This window comes from Sporothrix brasiliensis (assembly GCF_000820605.1).
Source record: "Sporothrix brasiliensis 5110 chromosome Unknown Cont19, whole genome shotgun sequence".
Lineage (NCBI taxonomy): Eukaryota > Fungi > Ascomycota > Sordariomycetes > Ophiostomatales > Ophiostomataceae > Sporothrix > Sporothrix brasiliensis.
The window spans coordinates 2,516,449-2,532,531 of record NW_024467138.1 but is presented as its reverse complement, the minus strand read 5'-3'; the positions used below and the strand labels follow the sequence as shown (position 1 = coordinate 2,532,531).

Here is a 16,083-nt window from a genome sequence, read left to right as displayed (position 1 = left end):
ATCGCCACCAAGCTGTCACACTACTACTCGACAACCTGCTGTTTTCTCGCAACTGCTCACTTTCTGAAACGCAGGCTGCAGGACGGCAAGTGCGGTTCCTTACGACGTGTCTTGAAGCGTCGACATCTCATTGCCCTTTTCAGAGACACAGCAATTCTCCGTCGCTTCCGTTCAAGGTGAAGCGGACATCGAGACGATGTCGTCTCCGTCTCACACCCCTGCGGCACCGGACGCGGTGTCCGACAACGCCGCCATGCTGGACGAAGAGTCGGCCATCAAGGCCCTGACGGAGACCGTGCGAGACCAGGACGACCTTGAGCGCGACATCACCTACCAGGCCGAGCTTGCCCTCATCGACGCCGAAGACAAGCGCGACGAGAAGCGCATTGAGCGGCTCGAGGCGTCCAAAACGAAGCTGGAAGCGCAGCGCAGCACCTACCAGCAGCGGCTACGGACGACGTCAACAGGTAACCCGGCGCTGCGGCGTCGTTTCGAGTCGGAAATTGCCAAACTGGCGGCCGAGATCGAGACGGCCGACAAAGACCTTGCCGATTTTCGCCGACGCATCGACCAGCGACATGTGGGCGACGGCGGACGTGGAGCGGCGGGTCCGGCTTCAGCGACCGACGACGACAAGAGTGCCGGCAACCACCGGCTGCCCAACGAGACGCAGCGCGAGTTCCTGATTCGCACTGGTAAAATCACACCGTTTGCCAAGATCAGCGGTGCGCGGCCCGACGGCGTCGAGGGTGACCTGGCCGATGTGATTCTGGAGGCTGAAGATGAGGCCATTGCAGAAGAGCTGGCCGGCAGTGCACGCGACGAGCCCCACTCGCACCAGAATCTGCGGCTTCCAGGTTTCTCTGAAGGTGTCCAGGCCGTCAAGCTCGGCCGGGCGGATGCACAGCGGACAGCAAAGCAGAAGCAGGAAACAGAAGCCCAGGCAGGACCAAGCACGGCCGCCGAGGCATCCGTCGAGTCCGAGTTTTCACTACGGCCGCGCAAAAAGCGGAAAACAAGACCAGTCGATGCTGAGCAAGGTTCCGACTACGGTGGTGGAGACGGTGACGAAGATGAATGGAAGCCGGCAGCAGACACCTCGGAGCCGGGAACGGCACCAACGTCCGGAGATGAGAGCGACGATGACGACACGACCGACTTCACCAAGCTCACGCGACCCAAAGCAAAGAAACAACGAGGGCGCAAAGGGCGAGCATCCACACTAGCAAGCGAGACGGAAGGCGACTCGGACGCCAAGGTCAACCTGAGCGGCGTCGACGATGGAAACGAGATGGTCTACAAGCAACGCTTGGACAACTGGGTTACCCGGAGAAGAAATGCGCGGCGGCTGCGGAGGCAGGCCGCCGGTTTTCCCGCGGATGACGACGACGACACGCCCGAGTGGTTCAAACCATCGCCAGACGAACCCGACCATGTCTTTGAAAACGGCCTTCGTCTGCCGGGCGACATTTACCCGTCGCTCTTTGCCTACCAAAAGACGGCCGTTCGGTGGCTCGCTGAGCTGTACGACATGCGCGTTGGCGGTATCATTGGCGACGAGATGGGCCTCGGCAAGACGGTGCAGCTGATCTCGTTCGTGGCAGCCCTGCACTACAGCCGGCGTCTCGACAAGCCCGTCATTGTTGTTGCACCGGCCACCGTCCTGCGGCAGTGGGTCAATGAGTTCCACCGCTGGTGGCCCGCGCTACGGGTGTCCATCCTGCACTCCTCCGGCAGCGGCATGCTGAGTGTCAAGGGCGAAGACCGCATCGAAGAGGAGGAGCTGCCGTGGGACAGCCGGCCCGAGAAGCGTGGATCGAGTGCGGCGGCCAAGAAGATTGTCGACCGCGTGGTGAAGCATGGCCACGTTCTGGTCACGACCTATGCCGGCCTGCAGACGTATGGCGACGTTCTGATACCTGTTCGTTGGGGCTATGCCGTGCTTGACGAGGGCCACAAGATCCGGAACCCAAACACCGCCATCACGGTCTACTGCAAGGAGCTGCGGACGCCGAACCGCATCATCCTGTCAGGCACGCCCATGCAGAACAACCTGACCGAGCTGTGGTCCCTGTTTGACTTTATCTATCCCATGCGCCTGGGCACGCTCATCAACTTCCGCAACCAGTTTGAGATCCCCATCCGGCTGGGCGGCTATGCCAACGCGACGAACCTCCAGATCATGACGGCCCAGAAGTGTGCCGAGACGCTGAAGGATGCCATCAGCCCGTACCTGCTGCAGCGCCTCAAGGCCGACGTGGCCACCGACCTGCCCAAGAAGAGCGAGCAGGTCTTGTTTTGCAAGCTGACGGAGCCGCAGCGGCTGGCCTACGAGCTGTTTCTGAAATCGGACGAAATGAACGCCATCCTGCGCAGAGCGCGGCAGTCGCTCTACGGCATCGACATTCTGCGCAAGATCTGCAACCACCCTGATTTGCTGGAACCGCCGCTGAAGCACAAGGAGGGCTATTACTGGGGCAATCCCAACAAGTCGGGCAAGATGCAGGTCGTCAAGACGCTGCTGCAAATGTGGAAGCGCTTCGGCCACAAGACGCTGCTCTTTTGCCAGGGCACGCAGATGCTGGATATCCTGGAGGCGTTCGTGCAGCGCCAGGGCGACATCAACTATCTGCGAATGGACGGCAAGACGGCCATCAAGGACCGCCAGACGCTGGTCGACCGCTTCAACAACAGCCCCCACATTGACTTGTTCCTCCTCACCACCAAAGTCGGCGGTCTCGGCACCAATTTGACGGGCGCCAACCGCGTCATCATCTTTGACCCCGACTGGAACCCGTCGACGGACGTGCAGGCCCGTGAGCGTGCGTGGCGACTGGGCCAGAAAAAGGAGGTGACCATCTACCGCCTCATGACGGCCGGCACCATCGAGGAGAAAATCTACCACCGCCAGATCTTCAAGCAGTTTCTGACCAACAAGGTCCTGAAGGACCCCAAACAGCGGACGACCTTTGGCTTGCATGACTTGCACGACCTGTTCAGTCTCGGCTCGTACGAGGACGGCGTCACGGAGACGAGCGAGCTGTTCCAGGGCAGCGAGGTGATGGTGCCCACCGGCCGCAAGCAAGTCATTACACCCGGCCCGGACTCGGTCCCCATCATTACCGACGGCAACAAGGGCAAGGCCACGGAGGCTGCTGCCGCTGGTGATGGTGATGACGCCAAGCAGTTGCGCAGCATGCCGGGTGTCGCCAAGCTGGAAGAGTTCCAGCAGGCCGACGATGACGGTGCCAATGCCAATGCCAATGGCGAAACCGCCGACACATCTGCGTCGGCGCAGGAAGACCGCATTATGAAGGGCATCTTCGCACAGTCCGCCCTCCACAGCGCTGTTGAGCACGATATGATTATGAACGGCGGCGGCAGCAGCAGCAGCAGCGGTAAACGCACTGTCCAGGCCGACCGCCGCATCCTCGAACAAGAAGCGCGTCGTGTCGCGTCCGAGGCCGCCGCTCATCTCCGGCAGGCCGGCGAAGAAGCCGGTCGCGTGCCGATTGGTACGGTCACTTGGACAGGCGAAGTGGGCGAGGCCGGTCGGCCACGGAATGTACGGAACGAGCGTCGCGGCCGTGCTGGGCCGAGCTCGTCCGGCATTCTGGCCTCCATTGCCGACCGCCAGGGTCTGCGGACGCCGACCAGCAGACGCTCACCCTCTGGCACACCCGACCGAGGATATGCTTCGTCTGCGTCTGCGTCTGCGTCGGCATCGGCCGGCATCACGGTCGACGATTTTGAACGGATGATTCCCAACTTTATTCGGAGACACGGTGGCAAGGTGCCGTCAAAGGTGCTTGTGGATCATTTTAATCAGTATTGCACGGGCAAGCAGCAAGCAGCCGATTTCAAAAAGGCGCTGGAAGTGGTGGCGCGAATGGAAAAGACGGGCTCGAGCATGCGTGCCATTTGGTCATTGAAGCCCAAGTTTCAGCAGGCATGAGGGCACAACTTTGCATTGTATATAGTATGACAGTTATGTGACGATTGACGACGACACAACTTTTTTAAGTTTTACTATTTTTATTCATTGTGTCTGAGGCTACCTATAAAAGTGTGTCCTTGTTGCAAGCTCGTACCGTTCGTTTTTAACCCGTTGTCAAGCCATCCCATGACTGCGGTTGTGCCAGAAGCAACATGCGACGTAGAAGAACTGTCAATGGGGACCAGGCAAATTTGCCGTTCCCCTCGGAAGTGTCAACACCACAGCGACGTCAAAGAGGCAGAGGAAAAGAAAGACAGAGGGAAGAAAAGAAGATCAAAAAAAGGAACCGTAATACTTTTCAATGTGCGCAAACCACACCCGGGGTGAGGCCGCAAAAGGAGAAAATATACTAGGTCTTCTTCTGCTCCTCTATCCTGCCCGTCTTTTTTCCGATGCCTTTGATGTCCGAGAAAAAAAAAAACTACAAAGGGAAAAAACGAAGCGAGGCGTGCCTCAACAAACAAGAGACACCGTCATTATCGAACCAAGACGGAATCGACAATTGGTTTGTAAAAAGCCAGAGACAACCAGTGACGCCGAGTGATGCAAATGAAACGACGGCAGAGACAATCGGATCGACGTCTACAGACGACGACCACGGCGACCACCCTTGCGGCGGGTCGAGTCGGAGGGCGTGGGGGTGACGTCCTCGATGCGGCCAATCTTCATGCCGGAACGGGCCAGGGCGCGCAGGGCCGACTGGGCACCGGGGCCGGGGGTCTTGGTGCCGTTGCCACCGGTGGCACGGATCTTGATGTGCAGAGCAGTGATGCCCAGCTCCTTGCAGCGGGCGGCGACGTCCTGCGCAGCCAGCATGGCGGCGTACGGCGAGGACTCGTCACGGTCGGCCTTGACCTTCATACCACCGGTAACACGGCAGATGGTTTCGCGACCACTGGTCCATGTTAGTTGCCCTCCTCTGAAAGTGCTTCTCGACTTGTATTCTCTCCCTCGTCCCCCGCTGGAGCGTATTTACCTCAGATCCGTAACGTGGACGAAAGTGTCGTTGAAGGAAGCGAAGATGCGGGCAACGCCGAAAACGAGCTCGCCTAAAAGTCCAACGTTAGTCTTGGTGTCCATGTCCCAACGCAATTGCTTCTGCCAAAGATAATTCTTCGTGTTGCGCATCGATGTCTCTTCTTGCTCCGCCAAAACGTATCAAACGTACCCTCGCGGACCTGGGGGCCCAGGGAGATGTTCTCCTGGGCGGGCTTGACAGTCTTCTTCGGGGGCATGTTGGCGGTTTGGTGGTGTTCTGTGTTGGTGAACGGTGTTGATGATCGTAGGATGTCAGAAGAGAGACGGCGAAAATTCCAAAACGAGGGACAGAAAAGCCACCAGCAAAATGTTAGCCTGGAAAAGAACACCAGTCTCTTAGGCCCTGTGTCGTCGTTTTGGTGGGGAACAGGTCTTCAGCTGCACAAAATTTACGGGCGGTGTACGACGGCAGAAAGCCGCCCAAACAAAATTGGTCTCGAAAACAGCCAGGGCTAGCGTGCCCTATAAAATTTGCGCTGTGACGACGGCAAACTCGTGACTGTGGGGTGGGCCGTTTTAGCGCGGATTTGTGATTTTAGGGCAACTCTTGCCAATTTTCGCTCGTCTCACTCTGGCCCCCATATTTTCCCGCCCAATTTCTGTGCTACACCTTTTCTCGCCTGAAATTTTCTATGTCTCGAAATCTTCCTTCTCCCTCTTCACTCGACCATCGACAAGTCATCGACAATACTCGACAACCGACAAGCATCTCGACAACCAATCCTTCGCAATGGCGTCTACTTCTACGTATGCATCACCCTCCCTCCCATCGTCCTTGTCTTGAACGCCGCCTCTTATTGCCGCCTCTGCGCTTCGTTGCGTGTGACGAGCGCAAAAAAAGGCGGTCGCTTCACTCAAGCAGCAGATTTTTTCTTCTAGATTGTCGTGGTCCCCATTCGCTGGATGCCATACGTGCTCTTCTTCGGTCTCGCATCTGTGTGTTCGGAGCAGACGTTGAGAACACGGCATTCCAGTCTGATGTTTCCCGCACGTCTCTCCATCTTGCGGAGGGCAGCTTCGCTCTCCCCAATTTGAAAGGCAGCTGTGCTGGGTGTTGAGTCTGAACGACCCGGTGCCGAAAGGCCGACGTTCTTCTCTAAAATAAGTGCCTATTACAGTGACAAGCAGCAGCGTCGTGTCTCGAAACGAGTGTCGCACCGCTCTCGTCATCTTGTGCAAGGAGCAAAACGTTTCTTGAGCGAACTTGATTGTTTGCCCGAGGTGTTGTCGGCTTGAGTGGTGCAAGGAGTCCGCTTGGTTGACACATTCATTTGTTGTTCGTCCCTGGTCTCCACGCGATCTCACCGATTAAATTGAACAAGCGAGCCAGCCATCGAGAGAATGTCGCACTTGAGCAGCAGTTCTCCACAGGCGCTCCCTCATACCGTTGGTATGCTGGACTACGTACTAATCTGATCGCAACAGTTCCGTGCCTACGCACGACCACATTCTGGTCCCCGAGACCCTCCTGAAGAAGCGCAAGAGCCAGGAGAAGGCCCGCGCTGAGCGCTCTGCCGAGATTGAGAAGAAGAAGGCTGTAAGTACAATCTCGCACACTCTCATTTTTTATAAAAAATTGAGCGGGTGTGAATATATAAAAGAGGAAGAAGTCGATATGATGCATAGCTATATCTTGCCAACTAGACTTTGTCGATGTCGTTGCAAAAATTACCATCTTTCGGGTCTGATATCGAATAAGGAAATGGGCATTTGTTCTGGGATTTGGGTTACACCGTATGTCCTCGCAAGACAACCAGCTGACAGTGTTTTCCCATCAGGCCAACAAGGAGAAGCGCACCGTCATCTTCAAGCGTGCTGAGAAGTACGTCAAGGAGTACCGCGATGCCGAGCGCGAGCAGATCCGTCTTGCCCGCCTGGCCAAGCAGAACAACTCGTTCCACGTCCCGGCCGAGCACAACCTGATCTTCGTTGTCCGCATCAAGGGTATCAACAAGATTCCCCCCAAGCCCCGCAAGACCCTCCAGGTCCTGCGTCTGCTGCAGATCAACAACGGCGTCTTCATCCGCGTCACCAAGGCCACCCAGGAGATGATCAAGATCGTCGAGCCCTGGGTCGCCTACGGCTACCCCAACCTGAAGAGCGTCAAGGAGCTGATCTACAAGCGCGGCTACGGCAAGGTCAACAAGCAGCGCATTGCCCTGACTGACAACGCCATCATCGAGGAGTCCCTCGGCAAGTACGGCATTGTCTGCGTCGAGGACCTGATCCACGAGATCTACACCGTCGGCCCCAACTTCAAGCAGGCCTCCAACTTCCTGTGGCCCTTCAAGCTGTCCAACCCCACGGGCGGCTTCCACACCCGCAAGTTCAAGCACTTCATTGAGGGTGGTGACCTGGGCAACCGCGAGGAGAACATCAACGCCCTGATCCGCCAGATGAACTAAGGCTTCTGCCCAACGAGTTTTGTTTGCGATGGAACATGGGGCCGTTGTGTGTTTGTCTTGAAAGAAATGAAAATATCTGTTGGTACTGATGACATGGTTGTTTTAAAATTTTGCGTAATGGACAACATTAACGTTGCGCACGGCGTTTCTGGGTGGAAAAGCAAAATGCTACGGCTTATTTTACTCCAAAGGTCAATCCACAAAAAACATCATAAATATGCCACTGTTCATTCTTTGTCCTGCAAGTGACCCCTGCTCTGTAACCAAGCCTGGGAATGTGATGATAAAATGTGTTCTATTAAGTCGTCATAGAGGTGGTGATGTTATATGCCACCCTTTGTCGTTATAAGAAGTGCCGTATGAGGTAATGCATGAGTTGAGTGTGGCTCTATAAAATAAATTACGTCTATCGAGGGCGTCGCTCGTGTGTGTATTGTGCGCAAAGGCAATAACGACAACACGTACCAATGATCTCACTCTCACGCCTTGATATCAAAGCTTGTTCCACAGCCGCAGCTGCTCGTCGCCAGCGGGTTGTCCACAATCTTAAACTGCGAGCCGATCAATTCCATGGTAAAGTCGACCTTGCTGCCTTTGAGCAGCTGGAGCGACGGCGTGTCCAAAATGATCTTGGGCGCCGCCAGCGGGTCGGCCGAGCTGGCTCCAGAGTCTTCGCCGGCATAGGTGAAAATGGTGTCGTCGTCTCGAATGACGGGCTCGCTGCCACCCGCATCGGCCCCCACGTCCGGCTCGACGGCCGTATCTGGCCCGGACGTCGTCGGCAGCTGCTCTGGCAGCGTCACAAGGCTCATGAGGTACTGGAAGCCGTGGCAGCCGCCGCTCTCGACCTGGATGCGCAGGGCCAGGCGGCTGTTGCCGTCCTTTTCCATGACCTTGGCGAGGCGCTGGCACACTGTTAGCAGGGAAGCAAGGAGCGAGAAACAGATCCGCCCGGTGAAAATGCTAGCATACCTTGGCGGCACGGGAGGTAATCTCGAGACGCATCTCATTGCCTTCGTCGTCCATTTGCGGGTTCAGCAGGGTCTGTGTCGTGCCTCGCGGGGCCGTAGTAGCAAAGCTCCTGGGTTGCGGCACGTTTGTTGGGTTCCTTGAAGCGGTCCACGACGACACGTTTACGCTTGGTCTTGATAGCCGGCTCGCATAGTGGCGTCTACTCGACGCCAGTCTGTGCTGCCTTGTTCTTGCCTGTGACTCGGCTGAGCTCGGTGTCGTAGCATAGCCTCGGCGACGACTGCTGGCATAAGCACTCGAGGCTGACGGCGGAAGAAGGAAGTCGAGAATGGGTGACGAGCTGGGTCCGCTGCCCGGCGCAAGGCACAGGGCCCTCCAGAGGTGTAGGATGCTCCTCGGGGCGGACGATGCGGCCGCAAGTGCGTGGGAGCATATTGGTATGGAAGCCATTGCGGTGGAGAGATGTAGAAGGGACGAGACTTGTGTAGGTCGCTGTTGTTGTTTTCTTACAAAATAAGTGTTTGAGAGAGAAGAATGACGTTGAAGGATAGGCGCGGCTCAATTCGGGGTGAACTGCCCCAACAGCGGTACCAATGTCCGTTCCTGCTCCGACAGCAGATGTACGGTTTTCGTTCCTGTCATCAAGGTCCAATTTCTAAGCAGAAACAGGCGCCGTTCGGTGAAAAGCGACTACTCAAGCGTGTGGGGGCAAACGAGTCATACTGGAAATTTTCCTGGTCTGATTATGTCATCCAATGTTTTTGGCCAGGAATGGTCATATGCCAACGATCGATGACAGTAATCAAATAAGGATATGTGATTGGTTGTCTGCTGTCTGTCCGAAACAGTCACGTGACACTTACACGAGGCTAGTGTCTCCATTTCAACGTCCCCCTCCCTTAAGAGTTCCTTTGTCACCGCTAATAAGCGTCGCAACTCGGCTGGATACGTCCGAAACAGGGCATCCACCGGCGTGAAGCCAGCCGCGCATCCTAGATTTGCAAAGTCGGATGCATGGATTGGTGGATGGTTGGAGACGGAAATCCTTTTGTTGGTCTTTTTGGGACTTGAACCGCTGACGAACCGCTGACAAGTCGAGAAACGGAGAACAAGTGTTGCTGTTCTCTTGTTCTCACAACATCATCCAGAGACACAAGGTGGGTTGAGACACATACTTGTGTGTTTGATGTTTCTCTGACACCTGCCACGCGGTGGTACACTTCGCGCACCTGTCGTCCCATCTCCGTTCCGTTTCCGCGTCTTGGGATCCCGGAAACCGCGACACTTCTCTTATTTCTCCTTTGTCCCGTGTAGAAGACAGGATGCGACGCAACCGTCTTGGTGATACTCCTCACAGTACCCAAACCATAAGGCTTGGACATGGGTCGCCATGCTGACAGCGATCTGACTGTTGAAACTCTCCATTCCATTTGGGGCCATGGCCTGTTGGGCCAGCTACCGATGTGGAGGGTATACAGACGATTGTTGGAGTTTGGAGTGCGGAGATGCTTGACCAATCTTTGACCAAGCGAGACCGTCGAAGAGCTGCGGACCGTCCTGTTGTGTCTTTTTGTGGATTCCTGTGCGTTGGTCGGTTATGGATGCACAGGTTTCTATATCCGCGATGAGAGTAAATTCGGCGGTCTTTGTACACACGTCTCTGTTTTGGAGTGCCCAAAGACTGGCTCAAGGATTTGTGCTGCAATATAGGAGCAAAATCAGAAGTGCACCAGAGCCGCGTGGGTTGCCCCAACTATCTGATTCCTCCTGCCCCATTTCTTTCTCAATGGTGTCTTTGGTATGGGACGACCCATTCGTCGTGGATGCAGTCGGCACTTGTCTGGTTGGCCGGCCTTATCAGCCAAACCTGCAGTTTCCGCTATGTCTTGGTGGTTTGCTCGACCTTCGGGAAGTTGGGGTAGGTGGGCCATGTCAGGGAGGCTTTCGATTAGTCTGTTGTTAGTGCACAAATGGACTTACACGGTTGTCACGGTCCCCTGTCCATCCAGCCGATGGCCATATCGGTTCGGGAGCGAATGGTTGGTGGAGGAGCCGACACACCAACGTGGACCGCTTTTTGGGCGACGACCAACACGAGGGTTCACGTCAAAATACACCAGATAGATACCAAGGCAGGTGAGGAGATATACCAAGAAAATAATGACAAAAGAGGGGGTTGTGCGGACGGTCGTGGTGAGCCGTCTTTTAAAAGCGAAGGCACCTCTGTCGTCTTGTACCGGCTTGTCATGCTGTCTTTTGGTTTTGCCTGATATCCTTTTTCTATTGTATTTTGTACATGGCAGGCAAAGCCAGTCGGCACCGCATCGAGCTTCAACAGCGCACATAGTTTTATCGAGGGCCGACGTCCGATCGCCCCCTTTTTCGTTTATCTCATCCTCTCATCCACTCATCCTCCTTGCTCCGTTTCAAGTGTCCTGTCATCTCTTCAGCCACCTCTCTCAACCTCACCCTCGACGCTCTCAACGACGCACTCAACGACGTCATTCGTCCCCTCTTCCCCAACGATGGCTGTCACATTCGAATCCTCCGACTCGCAGACCGTCTCGCCGGTGCGTCTGGTGCTGGGCCAGCTGGTCGCCATCTGGGCCGCGCACTGGCCGGTGCTGCTGCCGCTCCTCTTCATCAGCCGGCTTCTCTACAAACGCTACGCCTCACCGCTGCGGAGGTATCCCGGTCCCTGGCTCGCCTCCGTCTCGCGGCTCTGGAAGGTGCTGAGCACGGCGTCCACCAACACGCAATGGCAGCACATCGACCTGCACCGCAAGTACGGCCGCATCGTGCGCATCGCGCCCAACGAGGTGTCGATTGCATCGCCCGAGGCGGCACGCTTGATTCTGAGCGCGGGCAAGCACTTTTACAAGACCAACTTCTACGGCGTGTTCCCGCCGCCCGAAAACCCGGACATTTTCACCGAAGTGCGCGAGCACGTGCACGCGCAGAAAAAGAAGGTGGCCAACGTGCCGTACAGCATGGCGGCGATGCAGCAGCTGAGCCCGTTCATCAACGACGCGGTCGAGCTGCTCGTGGCCAAGCTGGCGACGCAGGCCAACGGGCAGGCACACGACGCCGCCGGTCCGCAGGTGGACCTGGGCGCGTGGCTGCACTACTTTGCGTTTGACGTGCTGGGCGAGGTGGCCTTCAGCCGCAGCTTCGGGTTCCTGGAGCAGGGCCGCGACGTGGAGAGCGCCATCAAGACGATTGACGACTCGCAGCGGTACAACGGCATCGTGGGCCAGGTGCCCGAGCTGGACTACGTGCTGCGGCGCAACCCGCTGTGCAAGTACATCCCCGCGCTCGACACCAAGAACGCGCTCATTACGCGCATGGCGCTCGAGGAGCTGGGCCGGCGCAGGCCGTTTGACAAGGAGAGCGAGGGCAAGTGGCGCGGCGGCGACGGGCGGCAGGACCTGCTGGCCAGTCTGATCAAGGGCCACCTCAAGGACCCGGAGAAGTTTGGCGAGGGCGACGTGTTTGCGGTCGCGCACGGCGCCATTTTTGCGGGCTCGGACTCGACGGCCTCGACCATGCAGTCGTTTTTCTGGCTGGTCCTGCACGACCGCCGCATCTACAACAAGCTCGTGGCCGAGATCGAGGCCGCGGTCGCCGACGGCACCATCCCGCCCGCCGGCAACGTGTCCTGGTCCGAGGGCCAGGGCCTGCCCTACTTCCAGGCCTGCCTGCGCGAGGCCATGCGCGTCCGCCCGGCCGTCGGCCTCAACATCACCCGCGTCGTCCCGCCCGAGGGCGCTGAGCTGGACGGCGTCTTCTTCCCCGGCGGCACCCACGTCGCCGTCAACGGCTGGGTCATCCACCGCGACCGCGCCACCTTTGGCGAGGACGCCGACGTGTTCCGCCCCGAGCGCTGGACCGAGGACGAGGAGCGCGCCCGCCGCATGGATCGCTACATGGTGCAGTTTGGCGGCGGCGCACACGTCTGCATCGGCCGCAACCTGGCGCTGCTCGAGATCAACAAGGTGCTTCCGCGCCTGCTGCGCGACTTCCGCTTCGCGCTTGTGCACCCAGACCGCCCGCTGAATGCGCACGCCACGTTTTTCGTTGTCCAGGAGGGTCTGGACGTGTACATTGAGAAGAAATCGACGTAGTTGAGAGGTTGGTGTAGGTGAGGATGAGGATGTGAATGAGGAATCGGGACACTTTTTTGTGAGCGCTTGTAGTGTTACTGAAGTAGCCAATTTATATTTTCTAAATCATATTGACATGTTATTCATACTTTGGCTGAGTCTCCATAATGGAAGTATTTGCATCAATTTTGTCAAAGTCAGGAGCTGTACGATGTACGCCGGGGCGTATGCCGTACTTGGTTCCACCAAAGCCACCAAAGCACATCAATTGACGCCACATCCCAAACGACTGATGTTCGCCAGCGACGGCGAGCTCCCTGGTGCGGAATGTCTTGCGTACGACGTCGCTGGCCGTTTTTGGCAGGTCAGTTCATAAACAAGGGTTCACGTCCGTGACACAATACCCATGGGCCAGGGCTCATGAAACTCGAAAGGGACGTAGTGTCGCACCACATTCCACATTTCTGGCCGAAGAAGTGAAGACAAAGGAAAGACGTTGGCTGTGGCGAGTTCGTCGGTGATACCTCTGAACCTGAAATAAGTACTGAGAAAAAGGTCGAGGGGAATAGGTTGCCTTTGAAATAAAATAAAGTCAGAGGACACGGCCGTCGAGGAGACTTTCATCGTGATGAGATGCTACACGAACACTGCCCCTTGTTAAATGCAACTCGACTTCTTCGTCTATTTCGTAAATATGCCACTCTCTCCCATTCGCTCGTCCTCTTTTCACAACTCGGAGAATAGCGAAACTCTTTGCACATCCTCGAAAATCATTGATCCTCGCCGGATTCACGCCGTACACGGCGCTTCTCCCGTTGATGTTCAGCAGGGATTAAGGGCCGTCAGGGGCTCTCAATGCGGCCAATGGGCCAGGATACAAAACACTCAACGAGGGGCAGGAGTCAATATGAGGGCGTTCTTAAGGCGTTTGTTAAGGGATTAAATACTCTGTAAGATGACAAGGTGCACTGCGGAATACCGGAGATCTTATTTTATTTATTTTTTGGCCTATTTTTTGGCCTTTTTGCCTTTCGTCCCTTCTTTCAGATTGAGACGACAAGCTCAGTGCTGTCCCTCCTGCGTCGCATGAAATGCACGGTGACAAGGTCGCACTGATGAAGGGGGTTGAATAACTCTAATTCTCCAACATGGACCGTTTCAGGCGCACAGTTGCTACCCCAGCGCCTCCTGGCCATCAAAGAGGTCGTCTGAACCGCCGCGCATTTCACCACGTATTATTCTGTATTATCCATTCTTCTACACCTGACTGGCCTCTCGACCGCTCCGTTGGGCCTGTTTCCCAATGTTTCCACTTACATGCTTTTGGAAAGGCTTGGAACACAACGTCACAAAACCTCCTGTCAGACGAGTCAGGTCGGACGGGCGGCTCAACTAAACCCTGTAAACTGATTTTTTATGTTATTATTTTATTTTATTTTTCCTTTCGTTGACAAGATGCATCTTCATTCGTTGTGGCTGTGGTCAACCTCGAAGCGCCTGTGCGATGCTGAAGAGGGCATACTCCGTGCACCACGAGACAACTCCAGAAATGGACATCGTAGAGTTTCACTGGCCGCCAGGGAATGCAGCTGCGGGGGCGTTTATGTAGCAGCTCAATTGGCGATGAACAGGGGGCATTCTAACCTGGAGAGTGTAAATACATATAACGACTGCATCTACCCAGGTGTTCACGATGCCCCCCTCTCTCTGTCTCTTCAACCTCATCTTTCTTTTTCGTGAGATTTTACATTCATTTCTTCCTAGGGCTAGCTCCCGTTCTTTCTTTTGCTTTTCTTTCAACGCTCCCTTCCGTTCCTTTCCAGCGTCATTCGTCGTCGTCTTGATATCATTCTTTGCTCTGCGAGCCCCCCTTTTCATCACCCCTTCTCTCCATCATGACGCGAGCACTCGCTCTTCTGGCGGCTTCCGTCCCCTGGACCACGCTCGTCGCCGCCAAGTATGCCCACGTTGCCGAACCTCTCCTGCCACGCACCGTCACGTCCCTCGACGCTGCCGCAGTCGCCGAGGCCCAGCAGCGCGACGACACCGCCACCCGCGCCTTTTCCAACGTGCAGATCACCACCGCCGACGGCCGCTGCCTGTTTGTCGACAAGCTCTCGGGTGACTTCCGCGAGAATCTGACGCCCGTGCAGGTTGCCGCCTGTGGCTCCACCGACGGCCAGGGCTGGGACGTCATCACGGCCGGCAAGCACAACAACGTCGCCAACGCGGCCCTCGTTGTCAGCACCCTCACCAATGCATGCCTCAATTTCGACCCGCGCCGTGCCGCCGGCAACCAGGTCCTGCTTTTTTCGTGCGGCGGGCGGGCCGACGGCGGCGGGCTTGTGACCAACTCGCAGCTCTTCTCGTTCAATGGCACCGAGACGGGCCCCATTCCCTTGGAGCCCGAGAACCAGCCCGGGTCGTGTCTGGCTGTCAAGGGCAATGTGGTGGACATTGCCACTTGTGACGCCGCCGACGCGAACCAGTCGTTTGTCTTTGGGGCAGCGGCCGCCGGGGTTGCGCCTTCGGCTGCTTCATCCCCTGCATCTGCTGCTGCGTCGGCTCCAGCAACAGCAGCAGCAGCAGCAGCGTCGTCGTCCTCAAACTCGTCCGTCACGTCGGCCGTACTTGCAGCGACGTCTAGCATTGCTGCGCCAGGCACCCTGCCGTCTGCCTTGCAGACTGCCTCGGCCTGCTCCGGCCGCACACGTACCGTCATCAAGACCGTGACAGCATCCGCCTCCGCGGCGAGCAGCAGTGGTGCCGGCGTCGCTCTCGGCGCTGCAAACCCTGACCCACTATCCTCGTCGGCTGCCACGGCTGCGGTCACGGGCACGGTCACTGCCATCCCCCAGCCTGATTCCGCCGTTCCCGTCTCCCGCGGCGGCAACCTCAGTCCCTCTGCTGCCGCCGAGGCCAACCCCGTCGACAACACCGCGAAGCGCAACTTGACCAGCGTCACCATCCGCGCGCCCAACGGCCAGTGTCTCTTTGTCGACCCCACCGCCGGCGACTTCCGCGAAAACCTCATCCCCGTCTCGCTCGTCGACTGCTCCGGCACGCCCAACGAGCGCTGGGACGTCGTGACGTCCGGCGCCCACAACGACGTGCCCGGCACCGCCCTCATTGTCAGCACCCTGACCAACGGCTGCATCAGCTTCGACGGCCGGCGCGCCGCCAACGACACGGTCAACCTCTTTTCGTGCGGCGGCCGCGCCGACGGCACGGGCCAGACGAATGCGGACCAGCTGGTGCCCTTTGTCGGCGCCTTCAGCTTTGCCTTGGCACCCTCGGGCGAGAACGGCAAGGTATGCATTCTGCCGGGCGCAGACAATGGGCGCCTGATTTCGGGGGCGTGCCCGACCAACGGCGCGCAACTGTTTGCCGTCTTCCCTTGAGATCCGCTCAACGGTCACCCCCACGTGCCTCCATTCGTGGCCTTGTCATGGTCCGTGGCGGAGCGATGTGAGATGAGATCTGACGCGTCTTTCGATGGCCTATTCGGTCTGACTGTCGCGTCGTGTCCTGTGTATTTGTATTGCGCGCTTCTTGTGCGACGACCTCA

The 16,083-nt window shown here is 57.1% G+C and overlaps 6 protein-coding genes across 6 annotated transcripts; 4 read left to right on the top strand and 2 right to left on the bottom strand.

The window, feature by feature from the left end:
• Positions 1-196: 196 nt before the first annotated feature.
• SPBR_00077 (DNA excision repair protein ERCC-6) lies at positions 197-3,955 on the top strand (the record flags this gene model as incomplete). Its single annotated transcript, XM_040758397.1, has 1 exon — positions 197-3,955. The coding sequence occupies one exon, from the start codon at positions 197-199 to the stop codon at positions 3,953-3,955; it is 3,759 nt and encodes a 1,252-aa protein (XP_040618506.1).
• Positions 3,956-4,579: 624 nt separating this feature from the next.
• SPBR_01015 (small subunit ribosomal protein S14e) lies at positions 4,580-5,232 on the bottom strand (the record flags this gene model as incomplete). The annotated part of the gene is made up of 3 exons (XM_040759334.1): positions 4,580-4,892; positions 4,974-5,046; positions 5,166-5,232. The coding sequence occupies 3 exons, from the start codon at positions 5,230-5,232 to the stop codon at positions 4,580-4,582; spliced, it is 453 nt and encodes a 150-aa protein (XP_040618505.1).
• Positions 5,233-6,771: 1,539 nt separating this feature from the next.
• On the top strand, positions 6,772-7,440 carry SPBR_01009 (large subunit ribosomal protein L7e; the record flags this gene model as incomplete). Its single annotated transcript, XM_040759328.1, has 1 exon — positions 6,772-7,440. The coding sequence occupies one exon, from the start codon at positions 6,772-6,774 to the stop codon at positions 7,438-7,440; it is 669 nt and encodes a 222-aa protein (XP_040618504.1).
• Positions 7,441-7,919: 479 nt separating this feature from the next.
• On the bottom strand, positions 7,920-8,862 carry SPBR_00883 (uncharacterized protein; the record flags this gene model as incomplete). The annotated part of the gene is made up of 2 exons (XM_040759202.1): positions 7,920-8,345; positions 8,413-8,862. 2 exons carry the CDS (start codon positions 8,860-8,862, stop codon positions 7,920-7,922), a joined length of 876 nt encoding a protein of 291 aa, XP_040618503.1.
• Positions 8,863-10,937: 2,075 nt separating this feature from the next.
• SPBR_00509 (uncharacterized protein) lies at positions 10,938-12,536 on the top strand (the record flags this gene model as incomplete). Its single annotated transcript, XM_040758828.1, has 1 exon — positions 10,938-12,536. The coding sequence occupies one exon, from the start codon at positions 10,938-10,940 to the stop codon at positions 12,534-12,536; it is 1,599 nt and encodes a 532-aa protein (XP_040618502.1).
• A 1,874-nt stretch (positions 12,537-14,410) lies between these two features.
• On the top strand, positions 14,411-15,916 carry SPBR_00555 (uncharacterized protein; the record flags this gene model as incomplete). Its single annotated transcript, XM_040758874.1, has 1 exon — positions 14,411-15,916. One exon carries the CDS (start codon positions 14,411-14,413, stop codon positions 15,914-15,916), a length of 1,506 nt encoding a protein of 501 aa, XP_040618501.1.
• Between the last annotated feature and the right edge of the window lie 167 nt (positions 15,917-16,083).